The sequence below is a fragment of the Rhinoderma darwinii genome, chromosome 4 (assembly GCF_050947455.1).
Source record: "Rhinoderma darwinii isolate aRhiDar2 chromosome 4, aRhiDar2.hap1, whole genome shotgun sequence".
Classification (NCBI taxonomy): Eukaryota; Metazoa; Chordata; class Amphibia; order Anura; family Rhinodermatidae; genus Rhinoderma; species Rhinoderma darwinii.
The window spans coordinates 15,918,418-15,943,406 of record NC_134690.1 but is presented as its reverse complement, the minus strand read 5'-3'; the positions used below and the strand labels follow the sequence as shown (position 1 = coordinate 15,943,406).

Sequence of the window (24,989 nt, the reverse complement as noted above, 5' to 3'; positions counted from 1 at the left end):
GTGCAGCTCTGGAGTATAATACAGGATGTAACTCAGGATCAGTACAGGATAAGTAATGTAATGTATATATACAGTAACTCCACCAGCAGAATAGTGAGTGCAGCTCTGGAGTATAATACAGGATGTAACTCAGGATCAGTACAGGATAAGTAATGTAATGTATGTACACAGTGACTGCACCAGCAGAATAGTGAGTGCAGCTCTGGAGTATAATACAGGATGTAACTCAGGATCAGTACAGGATAAGTAATGTAATGTATGAACACAGTGACTGCATCAGCAGAATAGTGAGTGCAGCTCTGGAGTATAATACAGGATGTAACTCAGGATCAGTACAGGATAAGTAATGTAATATATGCACATAGTGACTCCACCAGCAGAATAGTGAGTGCAGCTCTGGAGTATAATACAGGATATAACTCAGGATCAGTACAGGATAAGTAATGTATGTACACAGTGACTCCACCAGCAGAATAGTGAGTTTTATACTCTTGGGTAAAGTTTAGATTTAAAGGGGAGGTCCTCTTCGGACAATCCATTTCCACAATCCATATTAGGGCGTTTGCAGTGACTACTAAGAGAGAATGTAAGGATAAGTGGTATAAACCGTTCTCATAGGATTACATATACATGAACTAGATCCTGATTTTGGGAGCAGTTGCTTAAGGATGGAACCCAAAACACTAAACATGGACGTCTTTTTAGTAACCTGGAACCGCATGCTATGTTTTTGAGTCGGAGAACTATTTTGTAGGACTATATAAATGTAGAGTCTGTTTAAATGGGTCACTTTACCTTTAAGATCAGCAGTAACATAAGAGATGCCGCTTATCATCCACTCCTATGTTTCTAGGGGTTCTCAGCAGTGATCATGGGCTGGTAGGGATCGTCATGCACTTCCTGGTACTCATTCCACTGAGGAACACTATAGTCTGCCTGTCCCTAGCATGAGCGCATTCACCTGCACAGCAAACAGAAAGTGTGTATGTCCCTTTAATTAAACCTCCAAAATGGCTGCTCCCAGTAAGTAGTCACCACATTCCTTTACAGATTGTGCTCAGTCTTAGACACGTATTTACCACTTTAATAAATTTGCACAGGTCTTGAGCCCGACTTGTACAGATAAAAGGACAATACTGAGAAATTAGGCTTAAAAGTGTATCCAAGGTACTTGGTTTCCACTCCTTGGACAGATCCTTAAAATTTTTGGATAAAAATTTTCGTTTTTCATAAAAATTCCGTTTTCACCAAGGGTTTTTATTCAACTTTTGCTTGTCGAGCGTAAAAATAATAAAATTTAAGGAAAAAAAAAAAAGTAATTACCACAGGTTGAGACTACATCACTAATCCTAAAAACTGGATACCAGAACATACTCGTACCTGGCAGCATAAAACTTCTCTCGCTGTCGCCGCTGGAGACGAGGCGTACAAGGATACAGTCTGCTTAAAGGTCTCCGGCGTCTGGGACTGTAAACGCTTAAATTGCCCTCCCAAAAAAAAAAATCAAAAAATTTCAAAAATTTTTCTAAATACATCGTCTACATCTGTCGAGCTGTACAGCAATTTATTTCATGTACAAAGGCGTATCTGAGAATGAAGCGGGACTTCTGTGCTTTACCGGTACGTCGTAGGACCTAGGTGTAGGAATGGGGCACGATTTGGGGGTAATGGGTGAGCCGGTATAGAGGGTCAAGCATTGTCGTTGGGTTGGCAGATTTGTGCGTTGCGATCTCCCAAGTGGGACGAGCGAAGTCTCTGCTTGTATCGTGGCAATGATTTGAGCGTCCAGTGAATGTTTTTGGAAAGTTGGTCAAATAAAAAAAGATTTTGGGGAGTCCAGGAAATGGGGCAACTTAGTCACTTTTTGAGAAACTCGAATGAATCCAGTGGGGTTCACAATGGCCTAAGCCGATCCTCTTGGAGATGTCAGGTAAAAGCTTCACCGCACAAATGTAAAATATTTGTATGGCAAAAAAAAATAAAAAAAAATACCAATTTACAGGGAAAAAAAAAATTGGACCGTCGTCTCCTTCAGTGTATCCGAGGTTCCTAGAGTCTGTATCAAGTTCAACTTTTTTTTTTTTCTTTAAGACTAGAGAACATGTGATGCAATGTCAGTATCAAGAAGACGTCCCCGGACTGACGGGCACCGGATCGCGACGTCACCGGACTGACGGGCACCGGATCGGCCGTCTTCAAATGAACTTGAAACATTTTGTCTTGTCGTGAGGAAGTCGAGTCTTGAAGAGAACGGAGTCCACGCGGAACTGTGTGTATAAGAGCGGCATGTATCCGTACACCTTCACAAAGAAGTTGATGCATTTGTGGCGCTCGTGGAAGTGCGAGTCGTCGTGGGAGAGGGCCTGAGGGCATCCCGGGCAGCGAAAGGTCCAGCGCGAGGTAACCTGCCAACAGTGAGGGACAGCACAGGTGACAACTTCAGAACATGTAATGCAAAACGGTCAGACATTTTTACAGAAGGTCAGCCTCACTACCCTGTCTGCAGTAGGAGACCAGGAACACTAAGCCCCACCCACTTGGCTAATCCCCGCCCACACTATCATGTGACAGCCAAAAACGGAAGGGATTAGGGGAAAATTTAATGTGTTCTTTCTACATTATGTTTCAGGAGCTAAAGAAAACCCTGCAGACGGACAAGCACGGTTTACTTCTAATCACTCATTTCTGGGGTTACTGTTCCTTTAAGATGACAGATTATGAAACTCAAATAATCTGGATTTATTAAAAGACTCGAGGGCTCCTTTAAATTATAAAGAAAATATGACGAAAAGCTGTGCAACGTCCTAATATTGCAATGGTAACGTTGTGGCTCAATCCCTCACCGCTTTCAAGACCTATGCTTGCTGTCAAAGAATGTATCACGTGATTAAAAAAAAAATAATTATTATTATTTTTTTACATCCAGAGGCTGAAGAGAGCTCGGATACACTGTAATGAACTTGTATCAGTCAAACATGATACGTTTTCTGCCTCTGAATGAAAAAAAATATATATATATTTTCCTTCATTGACAGCAAGCAGCGATCTTAAAAATTAAGAGCAATTAAAATACAAAAGTTGCAGAACTTTTCATTACACCATCTTAATTAATTTACTACCTTTGCCTCCTACAACCCTCTCCTTGCTCTGCTGCAGGCTGTTAGAGAACGATGGGAGTTGTGGTTTTGCCATAGCTGGAGTCACAGGTTGGCGATCGCAGAGGTACAATGTCTGGTATAAACAACGCACCTCTCACGATGCTGGCCAGCAAAGCGTATCCTAGGGAGAAGCTGAACAAGCAGGGATCCTGCAGCCTTAGTACTAAGAGGAAGTTAGCAGCATTTTGAATGCAGCTCTGGATGTGACTACTGTAAAGAACATGTAAACCTAGCTTTGTATTTAGCAAGTGCAGGGGTGGCTGGGAATAATACAAGTGCCTTATTTTTAATTGTCGGATGTGGAGATGTTGGGAGTTCCCCTCCATTAGGAGAAGTAATGATGCAGCAGTTTTGCCGCTCGATACTTAAATGATCTGGAGCGAGAGAGAATAAATATTCCCGGCTGAGACCTGGACTCCTGCCCGGCATCCGATGTTTCAGTCAATTACAGAGCATTTCCATGCATTAGGGAGCTGCGGACAGGCGGCACTGTGCGAGCGATGCCCAGCGGACAGGCGGCACTGTGCGAGCGATGCCCAGCGGACAGGCGGCACTGTGCGAGCGATGCCCAGCGGACAGGCGGCACTGTGCGAGCGATGCCCAGCGGACAGGCGGCACTGTGCGAGCGATGCCCAGCGGACAGGCGGCACTGTGCGAGCGATGCCCAGCGGACAGGCGGCACTGTGCGAGCGATGCCCAGCGGACAGGCGGCACTGTGCGAGCGATGCCCAGCGGACAGGCGGCACTGTGCGAGCGATGCCCAGCGGACAGGCGGCACTGTGCGAGCGATGCCCAGCGGACAGGCGGCACTGCGCGAGCGATGCCCAGCGGACAGGCGATAAGTAACCGCGTACGTGAAGCGAGAGGACGGAGCGCTCACCTTGATGGGAGGTTTCCTGGTGATGTGGGAGACCAGGAAATTCATGGCGATGTCCTCGCAGTTGATATACTCATCCACCATGTCCCGGATAGCTTGCGGCATCACGTAGGAGTATAGATAGGCGTAGTACTGCCGGAGGAGACAACATACAGGACATCAGCAGCACAAAACTCTCACCTTGTTACAATGTATCAGTGAAGTCAAATGTACCAGTCTGCAATCCACACTAGAGGATTGTCTAGACTGGATACAATTGTAACAAACCCTCAGCTGTGAGAAGTATTATATCAGTACTGATATTCAGCCTCTGAATATCAACCGTGACACTTGCTGTCAGTGAATGGGAACATCAAAAACCTGTACAGACCTAACACTTCTTACAGCTGAGGGTTTTCTACCAATGACTGCAGTCCAGACAATCCTCTGCAAGGTAAATACAAAGTCTCTCTTTCTCAGGTGCGAATAGTTTGTTACAATGTATCAGTCTGGAATTGACACCCTTTTTTCTCACTAAGGCCTGCGTAGACGAGATACATTTGTAACAAACCCTCAGCTGTGAGAAGTATTTGGTCTGTACTGATTTTCAGCCTCTGCAAATTAACTGTAATGCTTGCAGTCAGTGAATGTGAACATACGCCATCAAAACCTGTACAGACATAACACTCACAGCTGAGGGTTTGCGACACTCGTATCCAGTGTAGAGAATCCTCTGCGAGGTAAATACATCAGTGCACAAGTCTTGCTCTCTCCTGTCCTAATAGTTTGTTACAATGTATCATTCTGGATCCGACACTATAAGATCCGTTCACATTGAGTTTTTGCTGCGGAAAACGCGGCAAAAAACAGCCGAAATCGCCTGCCATTGATTTCCATGGGAGGCAGAGGCGGTTGTTTTGCCGCTTGTGAGAAAAAGAAACTACATTTCCTTTCTTTGGACGTTTCAGTCTCTGACCTCACGTTTTTTAGGGACTTTTTTTTTTGGCCGCGGTGCTCAATGCCCACGGCCGAAAAACGCAGCAAACGGTGTTAACGGGCAGGTTAAAATAAAAACTGCAAAAACTGTGTGAACAGGGCCTAAATCTCACAGAAGCCCGTGTAGACTGGATACATTTGTAACAAACCCTCAGCTGTGAGAAGTATTAGATCCGTACGGATTTTCAGAGTCTGGACAATGTTTCAATTCACAGACAGCAAGCAACGATGTTGAAAATGGCAAGAAATTAGAAAATTGCAGAACTTTTCATTATACACGGATTGAACTTTATTTACATTCGGTTTATTTAGTGGTTCGGGTCCCTATGGCACCTATAACGGGTGCCACCATTTGGAATACGTTAGGTGGGGCAGGCGGTGCAGAAGCAGCACTGGTCCTGCCCGGCTTCTTCTCAAGTCTGTGCAGGCAGCGAAATAGAGCAAGAAAGATAAAACATGGCGTTAGTCTTAAAGGGACCTTTAGTGTGGGGGAGGAGGTCGTCGTCAGCCATGTCCTGAGCCTAAGGCTCTGTTCACACACTTACTAAAAAACGTCTGAATATACGGAGCGGTTTTTTACGTTCCTGCAATTTAAATAGAAAAGAGAAAGAGACCCCTCCAAATCTTCACTGCACTCCTAGTATTCTGCAGCCGCATCTCTATACAAAAGCCTAAAAGTGTCAGCGGGAGACGCAGCCGGGAGATTGGGCGGTCCAGGGGCCTAAGAAAAACTCTCCAAGTAGTTGAGATGTCGCCATAGACAGGAGGTGATCAGAGACGTCCTGGACTGGAGAAGTCTCGAGTCGTTTCATTCCAAACCTCATAACTTAAAGAGGCTCTGTCACCAGATTATGAAACCCCTATCTGCTATTGCATGTGATCGGCGCTGCAATGTAGAGAACAGTAACGTTTTGTTACTGCACATGGTGATGCTGCTGCAAATTCAACTGTACCCTCTGACGCCTGGAGCGGATGTGTCTTCTCTCTTCCGACGCCAAAGTTGAAGGACCTGTGGGTGACGTCACGCTGTGTGTCAGCACTGAAAGAAGCTGGGTGGGAATGAAGACGTCACCCACAGGTCCTTCAACCTTGGCGTCGGAAGAGAGAAGACACATGAGCTCCAGGCGTCAGAGGGTACAGTGCAAGGTATGTGCAGGTAAGCAGAGAAAACTCCCTAGAGACGAGCATATTAAACCTTTTGGACGCCTGGAACAGATGTGTCTTCTCTCGTCCGACGCCAAGGTTGAAGAACCTGTGGGTGACGTCACGCTGTGTGTCTGCAGTGAAAGAAGCTGGGTGGGAACGATGAGAAGTGTATGATGCTGATTTGTCAGCGTCATACACTTCTATTCACAACGCCCAGTTGGTAAAAACACAATACACGCCCAGTTGGTAAAACGAGAAAACACGCCCAGTTGTCCATTGAAAAGCTCATTTGCATAAATATCAAATTGCTCATAACTTGGGCAAAAATGATCGTTTTTAAAAAAAAAACCAAAAACTTTACTGTTCTCTACATTGCAGCGCCAATCACATTCAATAGGAGATAGGGGTTTGATAATCTGGTGACAGAGCCTCTTTAACATGAAGACTGATCAAAAATCCCTTACAAACCTTGTGAAAGAAGGCGGCTCCGGTCAGCACCATAGACAGCTCGCAGGAGTAGTTGGAGTTGTAGAGCCACGACTGGTGAGGGATGTCCCAGGCATGATAGCGTCCCGGAAAGCCAACAATGCGGTCTCTGGCCTCTCTCCAGACCCTACAGACGATAAAAACAGCGACACGTGACCGGTGATACAATGTACAGAGAACAGCGACACGTGACCGGTGATACAATGTACAGACAGAGAAGAGCGACACGTGACCGGTGATACAATGTACAGACAGAGAAGAGCGACACGTGACCGGTGATACAATGTACAGACAGAGAACAGCGACACGTGACCGGAGATGCAATGTACAGACAGAGAACAGCGACACGTGACCGGTGATACAATGTACAGAGAACAGCGACACGTGACCGGTGATACAATGTACAGAGAACAGCGACACGTGACACAATGTACAGAGAAGAGCGACACGTGACCGGTGATACAATGTACAGAGAACAGCGACACGTGACCGGTGATACAATGTACAGAGAACAGCGACACGTGACCGGTGATACAATGTACAGAGAACAGCGACACGTGACCGGTGATACAATGTACAGAGAAGAGCGACACGTGACCGGTGATACAATGTACAGAGAACAGCGACACGTGACCGGTGATACAATGTACAGAGAACAGCGACACGTGACCGGTGATACAATGTACAGAGAACAGCGACACGTGACCGGTGATACAATGTACAGAGAAGAGCGACACGTGACCGGAGATGCAATGTACAGAGAAGAGCGACACGTGACCGGTGATACAATGTACAGAGAAGAGCGACACGTGACCGGTGATACAATGTACAGAGAACAGCGACACGTGACCGGTGATACAATGTACAGAGAACAGCGACACGTGACCGGTGATACAATGTACAGAGAACAGCGACACGTGACCGGTGATACAATGTACAGAGAACAGCGACACGTGACCGGTGATACAATGTACAGACAGAGAACAGCGACACGTGACCGGTGATACAATGTACAGAGAACAGCGACACGTGACCGGTGATACAATGTACGTACAGAGAACAGCGACACGTGACCGGTGATACAATGTACAGAGAACAGCGACACGTGACCGGTGATACAATGTACAGACTGAGAACAGCGACACGTGACCGGTGATACAATGTACAGAGAACAGCGACACGTGACCGGTGATACAATGTACAGAGAAGAGCGACACGTGACCGGTGATACAATGTACAGAGAACAGCGACACGTGACCGGTGATACAATGTACAGAGAACAGCGACACGTGACCGGTGATACAATGTACAGACAGAGAACAGCGACACGTGACCGGTGAAACAATGTACAGAGAACAGCGACACGTGACCGGTGATACAATGTACAGAGAAGAGCGACACGTGACCGGTGATACAATGTACAGAGAACAGCGACACGTGACCGGTGATACAATGTACAGAGAAGAGCGACACGTGACCGGTGATACAATGTACAGAGAAGAGCGACACGTGACCGGTGATACAATGTACAGACAGAGAACAGTGACACGTGACCGGTGATACAATGTACAGACAGAGAACAGCGACACGTGACCGGTGATACAATGTACAGAGAACAGCGACACGTGACCGGTGATACAATGTACAGACTGAGAACAGCGACACGTGACCGGTGATACAATGTACAGAGAACAGCGACACGTGACCGGTGATACAATGTACAGAGAAGAGCGACACGTGACCGGTGATACAATGTACAGAGAAGAGCGACACGTGACCGGTGATACAATGTACAGAGAAGAGCGACACGTGACCGGTGATACAATGTACAGACAGAGAACAGCGACACGTGACCGGTGATACAATGTACAGAGAACAGCGACACGTGACCGGTGATATAATGTACAGAGAACAGCGACACGTGACCGGTGATACAATGTACAGAGAACAGCGACACGTGACCGGTGATACAATGTACAGAGAACAGCGACACGTGACCGGTGATACAATGTACAGAGAACAGCGACACGTGACAGGTGATACAATGTACAGACAGAGAACAGCGACATGTGACCGGTGATACAATGTACAGACAGAGAACAGCGACATGTGACCGGTGATACAATGTACAGAGAACAGCGTCACGTGACCGGTGATACAATGTACAGACAGAGAACAGCGACACGTGACCGGTGATACAATGTACAGACAGAGAACAGCGACACGTGACCGGTGATACAATGTTCAGAGAACAGCGACACGTGACCGGAGATACAATGTACAGACAGAGAACAGCGACACGTGACCGGTGATACAATGTACAGACGGAGAACAGCGACACGTGACCGGTGATACAATGTACAGAGAACAGCGACACGTGACCGGTGATACAATGTACAGAGAACAGCGACACGTGACCGGTGATACAATGTACAGACAGAGAACAGCGACACGTGACCGGTGATACAATGTACAGACTGAGAACAGCGACACGTGACCGGTGATACAATGTACAGAGAACAGCGACACGTGACCGGTGATACAATGTACAGACAGAGAACAGCGACACGTGACCGGTGATACAATGTACAGACAGAGAACAGCGACACGTGACCGGTGATACAATGTACAGACAGAGAACAGCGACACGTGACCGGTGATACAATGTACGGAGAACAGCGACACGTGACCGGTGATACAATGTACAGAGAAGAGCGACACGTGACCGGTGATACAATGTACAGAGAAGAGCGACACGTGACCGGTGATACAATGTACAGAGAAGAGCGACACGTGACCGGTGATACAATGTACAGAGAAGAGCGACACGTGACCGGTGATACAATGTACAGAGAAGAGCGACACGTGACCGGTGATACAATGTACAGAGAAGAGCGACACGTGACCGGTGATACAATGTACAGAGAAGAGCGACACGTGACCGGTGATACAATGTACAGACAGAGAACAGCGACACGTGACCGGTGATACAATGTACAGAGAACAGCGACACGTGACCGGTGATACAATGTACAGAGAACAGCGACACGTGACCGGTGATACAATGTACAGAGAACAGCGACACGTGACAGGTGATACAATGTACAGACAGAGAACAGCGACATGTGACCGGTGATACAATGTACAGACAGAGAACAGCGACATGTGACCGGTGATACAATGTACAGAGAACAGCGTCACGTGACCGGTGATACAATGTACAGACAGAGAACAGCGACACGTGACCGGTGATACAATGTACAGACAGAGAACAGCGACACGTGACCGGTAATACAATGTTCAGAGAACAGCGACACGTGACCGGAGATACAATGTACAGACAGAGAACAGCGACACGTGACCGGTGATACAATGTACAGAGAACAGCGACACGTGACCGGTGATACAATGTACAGAGAACAGCGACACGTGACCGGTGATACAATGTACAGACAGAGAACAGCGACACGTGACCGGTGATACAATGTACAGACTGAGAACAGCGACACGTGACCGGTGATACAATGTACAGAGAACAGCGACACGTGACCGGTGATACAATGTACAGACAGAGAACAGCGACACGTGACCGGTGATACAATGTACAGAGAACAGCGACACGTGACCGGTGATACAATGTACAGACAGAGAACAGCGACACGTGACCGGTGATACAATGTACGGAGAACAGCGACACGTGACCGGTGATACAATGTACAGAGAAGAGCGACACGTGACCGGTGATACAATGTACAGACAGAGAACAGCGACACGTGACCGGTGATACAATGTACAGACAGAGAACAGCGACACGTGACCGGTGATACAATGTACAGAGAACAGCGACACGTGACCGGTGATACAATGTACAGACTGAGAACAGCGACACGTGACCGGTGATACAATGTACGGAGAACAGCGACACGTGACCGGTGATACAATGTACGGAGAACAGCGACACGTGATCGGTGATACAATGTACAGAGAACAGCGACACGTGACCGGTGATACAATGTACAGAGAACAGCGACACGTGACCGGTGATACAATGTACAGACAGAGAACAGCGACGTGACCGGTGATACAATGTACGGAGAACAGCGACACGTGACCGGTGATACAATGTACGGAGAACAGCGACACGTGACCGGTGATACAATGTACAGAGAACAGCGACACGTGACCGGTGATACAATGTACAGACAGAGAACAGCGACACGTGACCGGTGATACAATGTACAGAGAACAGCGACACGTGACCGGTGATACAATGTACAGACAGAGAACAGCGACACGTGACCGGTGATACAATGTACAGACGGAGAACAGCGACACGTGACCGGTGATACAATGTACAGAGAATAGCGGCACGTGACCGGAGATACAATGTACAGAGAACAGCGACACGTGACCGGTGATACAATGTACAGACAGAGAACAGCGACACGTGACCGGTGATACAATGTACAGAGAACAGCGACACGTGACCGGTGATACAATGTTCAGAGAACAGCGACACGTGACCGGAGATACAATGTACAGACGGAGAACAGCGACACGTGACCGGTGATACAATGTACAGACGGAGAACAGCGACACGTGACCGGTGATACAATGTACAGACGGAGAACAGCGACACGTGACCGGTGATACAATGTACAGAGAACAGCGACACGTGACCGGTGATACAATGCACAGACTGAGAACAGCGGCACGTGACCGGTGATACAATGTACAGAGAACAGCGACACGTGACCGGTGATACAATGTACAGAGAAGAGCGACACGTGACCGGTGATACAATGTACAGACAGAGAACAGCGACACGTGACCGGTGATACAATGTACAGAGAAGAGCGACACGTGACCGGTGATACAATGTACAGACAGAGAACAGTGACACGTGACCGGTGATACAATGTACAGACAGAGAACAGCGACACGTGACCGGTGATACAATGTACAGAGAACAGCGACACGTGACCGGTGATACAATGTACAGAGAAGAGCGACACGTGACCGGTGATACAATGTACAGAGAAGAGCGACACGTGACCGGTGATACAATGTACAGAGAACAGCGACACGTGACCGGTGATACAATGTACAGAGAAGAGCGACACGTGACCGGTGATACAATGTACAGACAGAGAACAGTGACACGTGACCGGTGATACAATGTACAGAGAACAGCGACACGTGACCGGTGATACAATGTACAGAGAAGAGCGACACGTGACCGGAGATACAATGTACAGACAGAGAACAGCGACACGTGACCGGTGATACAATGTACAGACTGAGAACAGCGACACGTGACCGGTGATACAATGTACAGAGAACAGCGACACGTGACCGGTGATACAATGTACAGAGAGAGAACAGCGACACGTGACCGGTGATACAATGTACAGAGAACAGCGACACGTGACCGGTGATACAATGTACAGAGAACAGCGACACGTGACCGGTGATACAATGTACAGAGAACAGCGACACGTGACCGGTGATACAATGTACAGAGAACAGCGACACGTGACCGGTGATACAATGTACAGACAGAGAACAGCGACACGTGACCGGTGATACAATGTACAGAGAACAGCGACACGTGACCGGTGATACAATGTACAGAGAACAGCGACATGTGACCGGAGATACAATGCACAGAGAAGAGTGACACGTGACCGGTGATACAATGTACAGAGAAGAGCGACACGTGACCGGTGATACAATGTACAGACAGAGAACAGCGACACGTGACCGGTGATACAATGTACAGACAGAGAACAGCGACACGTGACCGGTGATACAATGTACAGAGAACAGCGACACGTGATACAATGTACAGACAGAGAACAGCGACACGTGACCGGTGATACAATGTACAGAGAACAGCGACACGTGACCGGTGATACAATGTACAGAGAACAGCGACACGTGACCGGTGATACAATGTACAGACAGAGAACAGCGACACGTGACCGGAGATACAATGTACAGACAGAGAACAGCGACACGTGACCGGTGATACAATGTACAGAGAACAGCGTCATGTGACCGGTGATTCCTCTGTGTTTTACTATTGGATGCTTGTTGGGAGGCATAAACAAAAATAATCTAACATAACAAATCCCCATCCCTCCCACACATGCATTGCCCAGCGGCACCCCCCCCTCACATACGCATTGTGCCCAGCGCTGCCGGCCCCCTCCTCCCATAGACGCCGCCGGCCCCCGACCCCTTTAGACGCCGGCGGCCCCCGACCCCTTTAGACGCCGGCGGCCCCCGACCCCTTTAGACGCCGGCGGCACCCGACCCCCTTAGACCACGGCGGCACCCGACCCCCTTAGACCATAAGAGCGATCATCATTTACTTCTAGACCTCCCACTGGCCTGAGCGCCGCTGTATGTAAACCTTGCCGCAGCGTCTAGGACCATACACGTCCTCCACCTCCCACCGTCAGTGCGAAGTACGGGATGCCGCAGCGGGGGCTCTTTCTGCGCACTGAGCGGATCTGAGCGTCGCTGCAATGTTTAGGTCAGCGGGCGCTGTACGGAGGGAGGGCTAAAAAAAAACTAAATCCAAGAGGACCCCTTTAAAAGCCTAGGAACCCAAACATCCCTATGAGATGAAATATATCACTCAGAATCCGAGAAACGCAACATCCGACCGCGTGTCAATACAACCACATCCAAGAATCGGACACGGCGCGCAGCCTGAAAAGGGGGAAAAAAATAAAAATCCCAACCTTTTCAGACCCTTTTTTTGGGGATATCATTAAAATAGGACATCAAATGAAACCCCAGGCGGCGCCAATTATGTAAATGAATGCTCCGTATGATGGAAATCTGAATTATAAGGCCGCGCTCCCGGCCCCACCATGAGAGTTGATATAGGAGGACGGGGTGGGGGTGGGGTGCTGCCCTCCGGCTGTGTGCGCAGTTCTGATCGGTCCTCCTCCCGCTTACACAATATAACTTTTATTCTGCAGAAAAACGACGCCTCCAGCTGGGAGTTACGACACAGCGCGGCCGTGTTTATATCTCCCACGCAGCGCTGGCGAGAACATTTTATGGCCGAGGGTAATTTCCACCGAGGAGCTCGCAAAACCTGCCAATGAGCTGTTCACTGTACAAACACGTTCATGGTAAACCTCGTTTATGGCTTTTACGGTCATGGGTTACCCTGGGGGACTGCACTGCTGAAGCTTCACCACTAGAGGGCGGCGCAGCTTCAACGTTTACACATATTGGGATAAACCTAGACTGATCTATCAGGACGAGACAAATGGCAAGCGAAGGGTTAAAGGAGTAATCCGATTAGAAAAATCCATGGCATATCCGCCGAAAGTAAAACAGCGCTCGGCTCCGCGTGTAACCGAAGCGCAGGAATCTCCCATAGAAGACTGTGGGAGCTTCCGTATATAGGGACGGCTACGGATGTGCATCCATAAACCGTCCGTATTTCCGGAAGCGTTGCTATGCAACATGTCGGTGACATCATTTGCAGCCTCCCTCTTTTTTACGGATCAATATCTGCGGATGGAATACGAACAGTATTTACGGATAGATGAAAATACGGTCGTGTGCAGGGGGCCTAAGGAAGTTTTTGATGCAGATTCCATATCAAAAATCAGCACTGGAAAAATGTGTGTGAGCTGACCCTAATCCAAGTGAGCCCCCTCTGCACATCTGATTTTTTTGGGTTCTGCTCTGCCCTATAAAGGTAAAAAAAAAATAAAATAAAAAATAAATAAATTCATTAATTTTTCGTGATCAACGCCGATTTTTTTTTTAATCATGATTTGTTTTCTTTTTACTTTTTACGGTTTGTCCTTTAAATGTCAGAAAAGACCTTTGAAGGAATTTATCTCATTTTATGTTATTTTTTCCCCACTGTAACTGGGGGCTGTACAGCAGGGAGATCAGCCGTGTTATAGGGACCACGGTCCCTGCTAGCACTGTGCCGGGTCTAGTTATACCCATCAGCAGCCTACTACTGCCAGCATACCGGCGATCACGTGACCAGTGACAGCAGGAGAGGCAGCATTGGGCGCTGCGTACTCGAGTACACAGACAAAAGTGCTGAAAACTGTATCTGGCTCCTCTCCAGACCTTCACACCCCCTTTTACTAGGCAAAGACGGCAGATCCTACAGAAGAGAAATCCTCGCTTTAGAGCAGAGTTTCCCAACCTGTTCAGATATTGAATTGACATTGAAGCGAATGCAAAAACCGGAGACTAGAAAGCTTCAAACGAGCGCCACAGGTATTTTCTGCCTCCTATTAACCCCTTCCCGCCGCAGCCATTTTTCAGATTTTCATTTTCGTTTTTTCCTCCCCACCTTCCAAAAGCCATAACGCCTTTATTTTTCCGTCTATATAGTCCTATCAGGGCTTGATTTTTGCGGGACGAGTTGTAGTTTCTTGTAGCGCCATTTACAATGTACTAGGAAACGGGAAAAAAAATATTTGTGGGGTAGAAAATGAAAAAAAAACAGCGATTCCTCCATTGTTTTTTGCGCGCCATTTTTACGGACTTCACTGTGCAATTAAAACAACATGTTAACTTTATTCTGCGGGTCAATACGATTACGGCGATACCAAATATGTGTCATTTTTCTATATTTTACTACTTTTACAAGTAAAAACCTAAGTGTAAAAAATAAAATTTATTTTGTGTCGCCAAATTCCGAGAGCTATAACTTTTTTATTTTTCCGTCGATTAAGCTTATTTTTTGCGGGATAAGCTGTAGTTTTTAATAATACCATTTTGGGGTACATGCGATGGTTTGATCACTTTTTATTTCATTTTTTTGTGGGAGATGAGGTGACCAAAAAACTAGAGATTCTGGCATTTACAATTTTTTTTTTTTACGGCGTTCACCGCGCGGGTTAAATAACGATATATTGTGATAGTTCAGACTTTTACGGACGCGGCGATACCAATTATGTTTATTTATAAAAAATTTTTACTATGCTCTAAGGGGGAAAATGGGAAAAGGGGGGTTTTTTGAACTTTTAATTTTTAAATTTTTTTTTTTTTTTTTACACAAAAAAAACTTTAACTCATTTCTACTTTTTTTTTTATTAGTCCCCCTAGGGGACTTCAACCAGCGATCGTTAGATCGCTTGATCAATATACTGCAATACTAATGTATTGCAGTATATCGTGATTCTGACAGGCACCTATTACTCCCTGCCGGAGGCAGAGCTTCATAGGAGTACAAAGATGGCGGACCTGGGGGACTTCGTCAGGCCCCCAGGCAGCCATGCCAGCCAACGGCTCCCCCCGATCTCGCCGCGGGGGGGGGGGGGCGTTGGGACGTTACAGGGGGTCGCCCCCCTGTTTTTAGTAATTTAAATGCTGCGATCTCTATTGAAAGCAGCATTTAACGGGTTAAACAAGCGGGATCGCGCTAAAACGGGATCCCGCTCGTTACCCGGAAGTGTCGGCTGTAACACACAGCCGACACACTCGTTCTATGGAGTCAGCCCGCTCCATATTCCCCCACCCGGCGTGCGCCGTATATATACGGCGGATGTCGGGAAGGGGTTAATTTCAATTGGAGCTCAGAGGTGGAAACCACTCGAAGACCATCAGCCCTTCACTCACAGTAAAATGACCATCAGCCCCCCAGTAAAGTGACCATCAAAGACATGAAAGGCAGAATGAATACTGCCCCGGAATAGTTTTATGTTAATACCTCCTCCCTGTCTGGGTCTTCTGGTGGGATTTAGTGGGCGGCACTTGTAGCAGACGTGTAATCGTCGCACCTGCTACTAAGAAAGGGAGTTTTTTTTTTTCAGGGCAGTGGATGAGCGGAGTGTCGCGGCACCCCTGGACGGTTCTCAAGGCACCCCAGTTGGAACCACTGCTCTAGAGGAACTGGTTCTCTGGGGTATAATACAGGATGTGACTCAGGATCAGTACAGGACAAGTAATGTAAGTACACAGTGACTCCACCAGCAGAATAGTGAGTGCAGCTCTGCAGTATAATACAGGATGTAACTCAGGATCAGTACAGGATAAGTAATGTATGTACACAGTGACTCCACCAGCAGAATAGTGAGTGCAGCTCTGGAGTATAATACAGAATGTAACTCAGGATCAGTACAGGATAAGTAATGTAATGTATGTACACAGTGATTGCACCAGCAGAATAGTGAGTGCAGTTCTGGAGTACAATACAGGATGTAACTCAGGATTGGTACAGGATAAGTAATGTAATGTACACAGTGACTCCACCAGCAGAATAGTGAGGGCAGCTCTGGAGTATAATACAGGATGTAACTCAGGATCAGTACAGGATAAGTAATGTAATGTATGTACACAGTGACTACATCAGCAGAATAGTGAGTGCAGCTCTGGAGTATAATACAGGATGTAACTCAGGATCTGTACAGGATAAGTAATGCAATATATGTACACAGTGACTCCACAGCAGAATAGTGAGTGCAGCTCTGGAGTATAATACAGGATGTAACTCAGGATCAGTACAGGATAAGTAATGTAATGTATGTACACAGTGACTCCACCAGCAGAATAGTGAGTACAGCTCTGGAGTATAATACAGAATGTAACTCAGGATCAGTACAGGATAAGTAATGTAATGTATGTACACAGTGATTGCACCAGCAGAATAGTGAGTGCAGCTCTGGAGTATAATACAGGATATAACTCGGGATCAGTAATGTAATGTAATGTATGTACACAGTGACTCCTCCTGCAGAATAGTGAGTGCAGCTCTGGAGTATAATACAGGATGTAACTCAGGATTAGTACAGGATAAGTAATGTAATGTATGTACACAGTGACTCCACTAGCAGAATAGGGACTGCATCTCTGGAGTATAATACAGGATGTAACTCAGGATCAGTACAGGATAAGTAATGTAATGTATGTACACAGTGACTCCTCCAGCAGAATAGTGAGTGCAGCTCTGGAGTATAATACAGGATGTAACTCAGGATCAGTACAGGATAAGTAATGTAATGTATGTACACAGTGATTGCACCAGCAGAATAGTGAGTGCAGCTCTGGAGTATAATACAGGATGTAATTCATGATCAGTACAGGATAAGTAATGTATGTACACAGTGACTCCTCCAGCAGAATAGTGAGTGCAGCTCTGGAGTATAATACAGGATGTAACTCAGGATCAGTACAGGACAAGTAATGTAATATATGTACACAGTGACTCCACCAGCAGAATAGTGAGTGCAGCTCTGGAGTATAATACAGGATGTAACTCAGGATCAGTACAGGATAAGTAATGTAATGTATGTACACAGTGACTCCACCAGCAGAATAGTGAGTGCAGCTCTGGAGTATAATACAGGATGTAACTCAGGGTTAGTACAGGATAAGTAATATAATGTATGTACACAGTGACTCCACCAGCAGAATAGTGAGTGCAGCTCTGGAGTATAATACAGGATGTAACTCAGGATCAGTACAGGATACATAATGTATGTGCACAGTGACTCCACCAGCAGAATAGTGAGTGCAGCTCTGGAGTATAATACAGGATCTTACTCAGGATCAGTACTTTATTTAGATCAATATAGAATCTGTAACGTGTCAGAGCAGACGTCGTCCTAGGACGCTTTCCTTTGACGTTCAGGTCACATAATATACGAGCGAGATTCTGGACGGACACAATATAACACATCAGACCAAGTGTGAACAAGGAACTTACCGGAAGCCAAACATAATCTCGTCGTGCCGGAGATGAGCGTCGTCATCGATGGAGAGCACGGCCTCAGTCTCTATCTCGTCCCAGGGCAGGAAGCGATTATTCAGGCTGTTCTTCTCTGTGCGCACGACCTGACGGAGGGAGGAGGGCGCAGTCATTACATACGATACATCACACACTATAACTTCCCAATAATCCTATTCTATGCATATATGTCATAAAGCGCACATATTTAACCCCTTGCCGCACGTGATCATGGTTTACCTTGCCTACAGGCTGCACGGCATAGTTACGTCAGCAAAATCGCATCGGCACAAGGAGGATGACCGTGAATGACAGCGGCTGTTTAACTGCTGCGATCAATAATGATCAACAAGTGTGATCCTTTATTTCACTCCCGTCAGCCCCGGCATCGAAATCGGCGTGGGCGGCAGATTTAAACTTCCAGCTCAGGGTCTGAGTAAGGCCACCGTGGCTGTCCGGCAGTGATTCCCGTTAAGGGGTTAACATTATAAATGCACAGGCAGTAACGTATAGGAATGTCACCTAATGGGACTTACAAAAAAAAAAACCTGCCTGTCCTGTATTACACAAACAACACATTGATATGTATGGACACTGTGTAATGCTTCATTTCTCCTGTGGTGGCGCTGCAGGGAAACTAAGCACTGCCGGGTTTCTCCACAGATCACAGCTGATCGCTGGAGGTCCCAGATTTGCGATCAGATTATGGTCAAGAGATCCTTCGAATATAAATTCTTCAAAGCGGGGAACCCTTCTAAGGCTATATTCACACGTGGCGTTTGTAGAAATCCCTGCACATGCTGTAGAAACAACCCCATTCAGATGTGTAATGGATCCTGTACAGGAGACCCCCCCCCCTCTATTAACTCAGAATACGCTAATAGGGTGTATGAAAAAAAACAAGACAACCCCTTTAACTAGACAGAGGTCATTAATTAAAGCTGGAGAGAGAACGGTACAGCAGATTTTCATGATTACATAACAGCAGCGATTATATTAACCGGCCAAAGACTAAATTAGATCTGAGCAATTAACCGCCAACCATCCCCTCCCCCGCCATGATTCTAAGAACGAAGATGTGCAATTATAATGTGTGACTGGTCGGAGCCGCTCCTCTTCGAACGCCCCTGCTCTATTATAATCTGCAGCGTTCCGGTGTAGTGGCCCTTTAAGAAGTCGCTACTCTATAGATCAGGCATTTGGAGGGTACGGTGTGAACGCGGCTCTTGTGCGTGATCATGTAGACAGCAGTTACGGACTGTAAAAGTTTGATGTTGGCATGAAGTGCCCCCTCCGTGCCGATCTCATTACCAGTGAGCGTAGCTGGGGGATGTAATTATGTAGCAGAGGGGGAGCGCGCTATCAGCTCCGCACAGACGCTATATATATGCTAAACACACGCATTTCATTCTCATTGCCAGGAGCGAGCAGTGCGCTCCCATAGACCGAAGACTTCACCCCAAAATGTATCTACAACCAGAGGATCCAAAGTCGGAATGGGGACAGCTCGGTGTACGGAGGCCCAGAGGAGTCAATCAGGGGGCAAACGTGACAACGAACCCCTCATTCTGGCATTAGAGGGGTCATCCAGGCTAATGTAAATAAAGCTTAAAGGGGATGTCTCATGAAGATAATCGCTGTCCATACGGCACATTAGGGTATATGGGCGTCAGAGAACGGGGTCCCCCCATGAGCCAGAAAGAAGGGCCACTCATCTGAATGGCCGCTACAGGGGAAGGGCCTGGCAGGCCGCAGCTTCCCCCGGCTCAACCAGCGTTTTTCTAAGGGTGCTGGGTGCCACGCCGGCTCCCATATGGAAGGGGATATGGAACGTGTTGCAAATTTTTATTATATGCTGTGTGTGCAATTTTCAATAGCTCTGCTTACTGTCTGTAAATGGGAACTTGTACAGAGCGAATACTTCTCACAGCGGAGCGTTTGCTACAATTGTATCCGGTCTAGACAATCCTCTGAGTCTAGACTCCAAACTGATACATTGTAACAAACGGTCAGGATGGCAGAGAGATTTGTGCTGCTGAGGAGTTTAGCTCAAAGAGGATTGTCGACTCTAGACTAATACATTGTAACAAACCCTCAGTTGTGAGACATCTGATAACAGGCCTGAACAAATCTATGTCCAGCAGCGAGCTACATCACCTTGTATATATAGGTCTGCCCTTCATCCAGGGAAGTGGAAGCCGGGCCTTACATTTCACATGAGGTTATGCTACCCCAGTAGTCAGAATAGACCTGTCCGTAGTTATAGCCGTGCCCCCCATGGAATAGTGAAAATCGTCCCCCCATTCCCCCCAAATATCAAACCAGTAATCACGGCAGGCACCCGCCCAACTCCTCAGCAGTCACAGCCCCTCCCCCTCGAGAGCATTTATTAGTTTATTTACTTCTGTTATTTATTTCAGTTACTTGTATAGCGCCAACATATTCCGCAGCGCTAGGTTGTCCTTACTGTCCCCCCATTGGGGCTCACACTTTAAATTCCCTATGGTATGTTTTCACTTCCTCAGTAGTCACAGCCTCTCCCCCCCAGAGCACTTACTCAGTCACAGCCCCTCCCCCCCGGGAGCACTACCTCAGTAGTCACAGCCCCTCCCCCGGAGCACTTCCTCAGTAGTCACAGCCCCTCCCCCCCCCAGGAGCACTTCCTCAGTAGTCACAGCCCCACCCGGAGCACTTCCTCAGTAGTCACAGCCCCTCCCCCGAAAGCACTTCCTCAGTAGTCACAACCCCTCCCCCCTGGGAGCACTTCCTCAGTAGTCACAGCCCCTCCCCCGAAAGCACTTCCTCAGTAGTCACAACCCCTCCCCCCTGGGAGCACTTCCTCAGTAGTCACAGCCCCTCCCCCCCTGGGAGCACTTCCTCAGTAGTCACAGCCCCTCCCCCCCTGGGAGCACTTCCTCAGTAGTCACAGCCCCTCCCCCCCGGAGCACTTCCTCAGTAGTCACAGCCCCTCCCCCCAGGAGCACTTCCTCAGTAGTCACAGCCCCTCCCCCGAGCACTTCCTCAGTAGTCACAGCCCCTCCCCCGAGCACTTCCTCAGTAGTCACAGCCCCTCCCCCGGAGCACTTCCTCAGTAGTCACAGCCCCTCCCCCGGAGCACTTCCTCAGTAGTCACAGCCCCTCCCCCGAGCCCTTCCTCAGTAGTCACAGCCCCCCCCCCGAGCCCTTCCTCAGTAGTCACAGCCCCTCCCCCCCAGGAGCACTTCCTCAGTAGTCACAGCCCCCCCCCGGAGCACTTCCTCAGTAGTCACAGCCTCAGTAGTCACAGCCCCCCCCCCCGGAGCACTTCCTCAGTAGTCACAGCCCCTCCTCCGGGAGCACTTCCTCAGTAGTCACAGCCCCTCCCCCCGTGAGCACTTCCTCAGTAGCCACAGCCCCCCCCCGGGAGCACTTCCTCAGTAGTCACAGCCTAAGTAGTCACAGCCCCCCCCCCCCGGGAGCACTTCCTCAGTAGTCACAGCCCCCCCCCCCCGGGAGCACTTCCTCAGTAGCCACAGCCCCCCCCCCCCCCCGGGAGCACTTCCTCAGTAGTCACAGCCTCAGTAGTCACAGCCCCCCCCCGGGAGCACTTCCTCAGTAGTCACAGCCCCTCCCCCCCTGGAGCACTTCCTCAGTAGTCACAGCCCCTCCCCCCCAGGAGCACTTCCTCAGTAGTCACAGCCCCTCCCCCGAGCACTTCCTCAGTAGTCACAGCCCCTCCCCCGAGCACTTCCTCAGTAGTCACAGCCCCTCCCCCGGAGCACTACCTCAGTAGTCACAGCCCCTCCCCCGGAGCACTTCCTCAGTAGTCACAGCCCCTCCCCCGGAGCACTTCCTCAGTAGTCACAGCCCCTCCCCCGAGCCCTTCCTCAGTAGTCACAGCCCCCCCCCCGAGCCCTTCCTCAGTAGTCACAGCCCCTCCCCCCCAGGAGCACTTCCTCAGTAGTCACAGCCCCCCCCCGGAGCACTTCCTCAGTAGTCACAGCCTCAGTAGTCACAGCCCCCCCCCCCGGGGCACTTCCTCAGTAGTCACAGCCCCTCCTCCTTGTGCTGCTGAGGAGTTTAGCTCAAAGAGGATTGTCGACTCTAGACTAATACATTGTAACAAACCCTCAGTTGTGAGACATCTGATAACAGGCCTGAACAAATCTATGTCCAGCAGCGAGCTACATCACCTTGTATATATAGGTCTGCCCTTCATCCAGGGAAGTGGAAGCCGGGCCTTACATTTCACATGAGGTTATGCTACCCCAGTAGTCAGAATAGACCTGTCCGTAGTTATAGCCGTGCCCCCCATGGAATAGTGAAAATCGTCCCCCCATTCCCCCCAAATATCAAACCAGTAATCACGGCAGGCACCCGCCCAACTCCTCAGCAGTCACAGCCCCTCCCCCTCGAGAGCATTTATTAGTTTATTTACTTCTGTTATTTATTTCAGTTACTTGTATAGCGCCAACATATTCCGCAGCGCTAGGTTGTCCTTACTGTCCCCCCATTGGGGCTCACACTTTAAATTCCCTATGGTATGTTTTCACTTCCTCAGTAGTCACAGCCTCTCCCCCCCAGAGCACTTACTCAGTCACAGCCCCTCCCCCCCGGGAGCACTACCTCAGTAGTCACAGCCCCTCCCCCGGAGCACTTCCTCAGTAGTCACAGCCCCTCCCCCCCCCAGGAGCACTTCCTCAGTAGTCACAGCCCCACCCGGAGCACTTCCTCAGTAGTCACAGCCCCTCCCCCGAAAGCACTTCCTCAGTAGTCACAACCCCTCCCCCCTGGGAGCACTTCCTCAGTAGTCACAGCCCCTCCCCCGAAAGCACTTCCTCAGTAGTCACAACCCCTCCCCCCTGGGAGCACTTCCTCAGTAGTCACAGCCCCTCCCCCCCTGGGAGCACTTCCTCAGTAGTCACAGCCCCTCCCCCCCTGGGAGCACTTCCTCAGTAGTCACAGCCCCTCCCCCCCTGGGAGCACTTCCTCAGTAGTCACAGCCCCTCCCCCCCCGGAGCACTTCCTCAGTAGTCACAGCCCCTCCCCCCAGGAGCACTTCCTCAGTAGTCACAGCCCCTCCCCCGAGCACTTCCTCAGTAGTCACAGCCCCTCCCCCGAGCACTTCCTCAGTAGTCACAGCCCCTCCCCCGGAGCACTACCTCAGTAGTCACAGCCCCTCCCCCGGAGCACTTCCTCAGTAGTCACAGCCCCTCCCCCGGAGCACTTCCTCAGTAGTCACAGCCCCTCCCCCGAGCCCTTCCTCAGTAGTCACAGCCCCCCCCCCGAGCCCTTCCTCAGTAGTCACAGCCCCTCCCCCCCAGGAGCACTTCCTCAGTAGTCACAGCCCCCCCCCCGGAGCACTTCCTCAGTAGTCACAGCCTCAGTAGTCACAGCCCCCCCCCCCGGAGCACTTCCTCAGTAGTCACAGCCCCTCCTCCGGGAGCACTTCCTCAGTAGTCACAGCCCCTCCCCCCGTGAGCACTTCCTCAGTAGCCACAGCCCCCCCCCGGGAGCACTTCCTCAGTAGTCACAGCCTAAGTAGTCACAGCCCCCCCCCCCCGGGAGCACTTCCTCAGTAGTCACAGCCCCCCCCCCCCGGGAGCACTTCCTCAGTAGCCACAGCCCCCCCCCCGGGAGCACTTCCTCAGTAGTCACAGCCTCAGTAGTCACAGCCCCCCCCCGGGAGCACTTCCTCAGTAGTCACAGCCCCTCCCCCCCTGGAGCACTTCCTCAGTAGTCACAGCCCCTCCCCCCCAGGAGCACTTCCTCAGTAGTCACAGCCCCTCCCCCGAGCACTTCCTCAGTAGTCACAGCCCCTCCCCCGAGCACTTCCTCAGTAGTCACAGCCCCTCCCCCGGAGCACTACCTCAGTAGTCACAGCCCCTCCCCCGGAGCACTTCCTCAGTAGTCACAGCCCCTCCCCCGGAGCACTTCCTCAGTAGTCACAGCCCCTCCCCCGAGCCCTTCCTCAGTAGTCACAGCCCCCCCCCCGAGCCCTTCCTCAGTAGTCACAGCCCCTCCCCCCCAGGAGCACTTCCTCAGTAGTCACAGCCCCCCCCCGGAGCACTTCCTCAGTAGTCACAGCCTCAGTAGTCACAGCCCCCCCCCCCCGGAGCACTTCCTCAGTAGTCACAGCCCCTCCTCCGGGAGCACTTCCTCAGTAGTCACAGCCCCTCCCCCCGGGGAGCACTTCCTCAGTAGCCACAGCCCCTCCCCCCGTGAGCACTTCCTCAGTAGCCACAGCCCCCCCCCCCGGGAGCACTTCCTCAGTAGCCACAGCCCCCCCCCGGGAGCACTTCCTCAGTAGTCACAGCCTCAGTAGTCACAGCCCCCCCCCCCCCCGGAGCACTTCCTCAGTAGTCACAGCCCCCCCCCCCCGGGAGCACTTCCTCAGTAGCCACAGCCCCCCCCCCCCGGGAGCACTTCATCAGTAGCCACAGCCGCCCCCCCCCCCCCGGGAGCACTTCCTCAGTAGTCACAGCCTCAGTAGTCACAGCCCCCCCCCCGGGAGCACTTCCTCAGTAGTCACAGCCCCTCCTCCGGGAGCACTTCCTCAGTAGTCACATCCCATCCTCCGGGAGCACTTCCTCAGTAGTCACAGCCCCTCCCCCGGGAGCACTTCCTCAGTAGTCAGCATGCC

General features: G+C 49.6%; 1 protein-coding gene across 1 annotated transcript in view; it reads right to left on the bottom strand.

Moving 5' to 3' along the window:
* Positions 1-1,063: 1,063 nt before the first annotated feature.
* EXTL3 (exostosin like glycosyltransferase 3) overlaps positions 1,064-24,989 on the bottom strand; it is a 43,398-nt gene continuing 19,472 nt past the window's right edge. Inside the window, exons 2-5 of the mRNA XM_075860859.1 lie at positions 18,347-18,474; positions 6,625-6,769; positions 4,039-4,167; positions 1,064-2,405 (exon numbers count right to left, since the gene is read on the bottom strand). Coding sequence (XP_075716974.1) covers positions 2,196-2,405; positions 4,039-4,167; positions 6,625-6,769; positions 18,347-18,360 — 498 coding nt within the window. The 5' untranslated portion in view covers positions 18,361-18,474 and the 3' untranslated portion in view covers positions 1,064-2,195. The remainder of the gene's footprint in view (positions 2,406-4,038; positions 4,168-6,624; positions 6,770-18,346; positions 18,475-24,989) is intronic.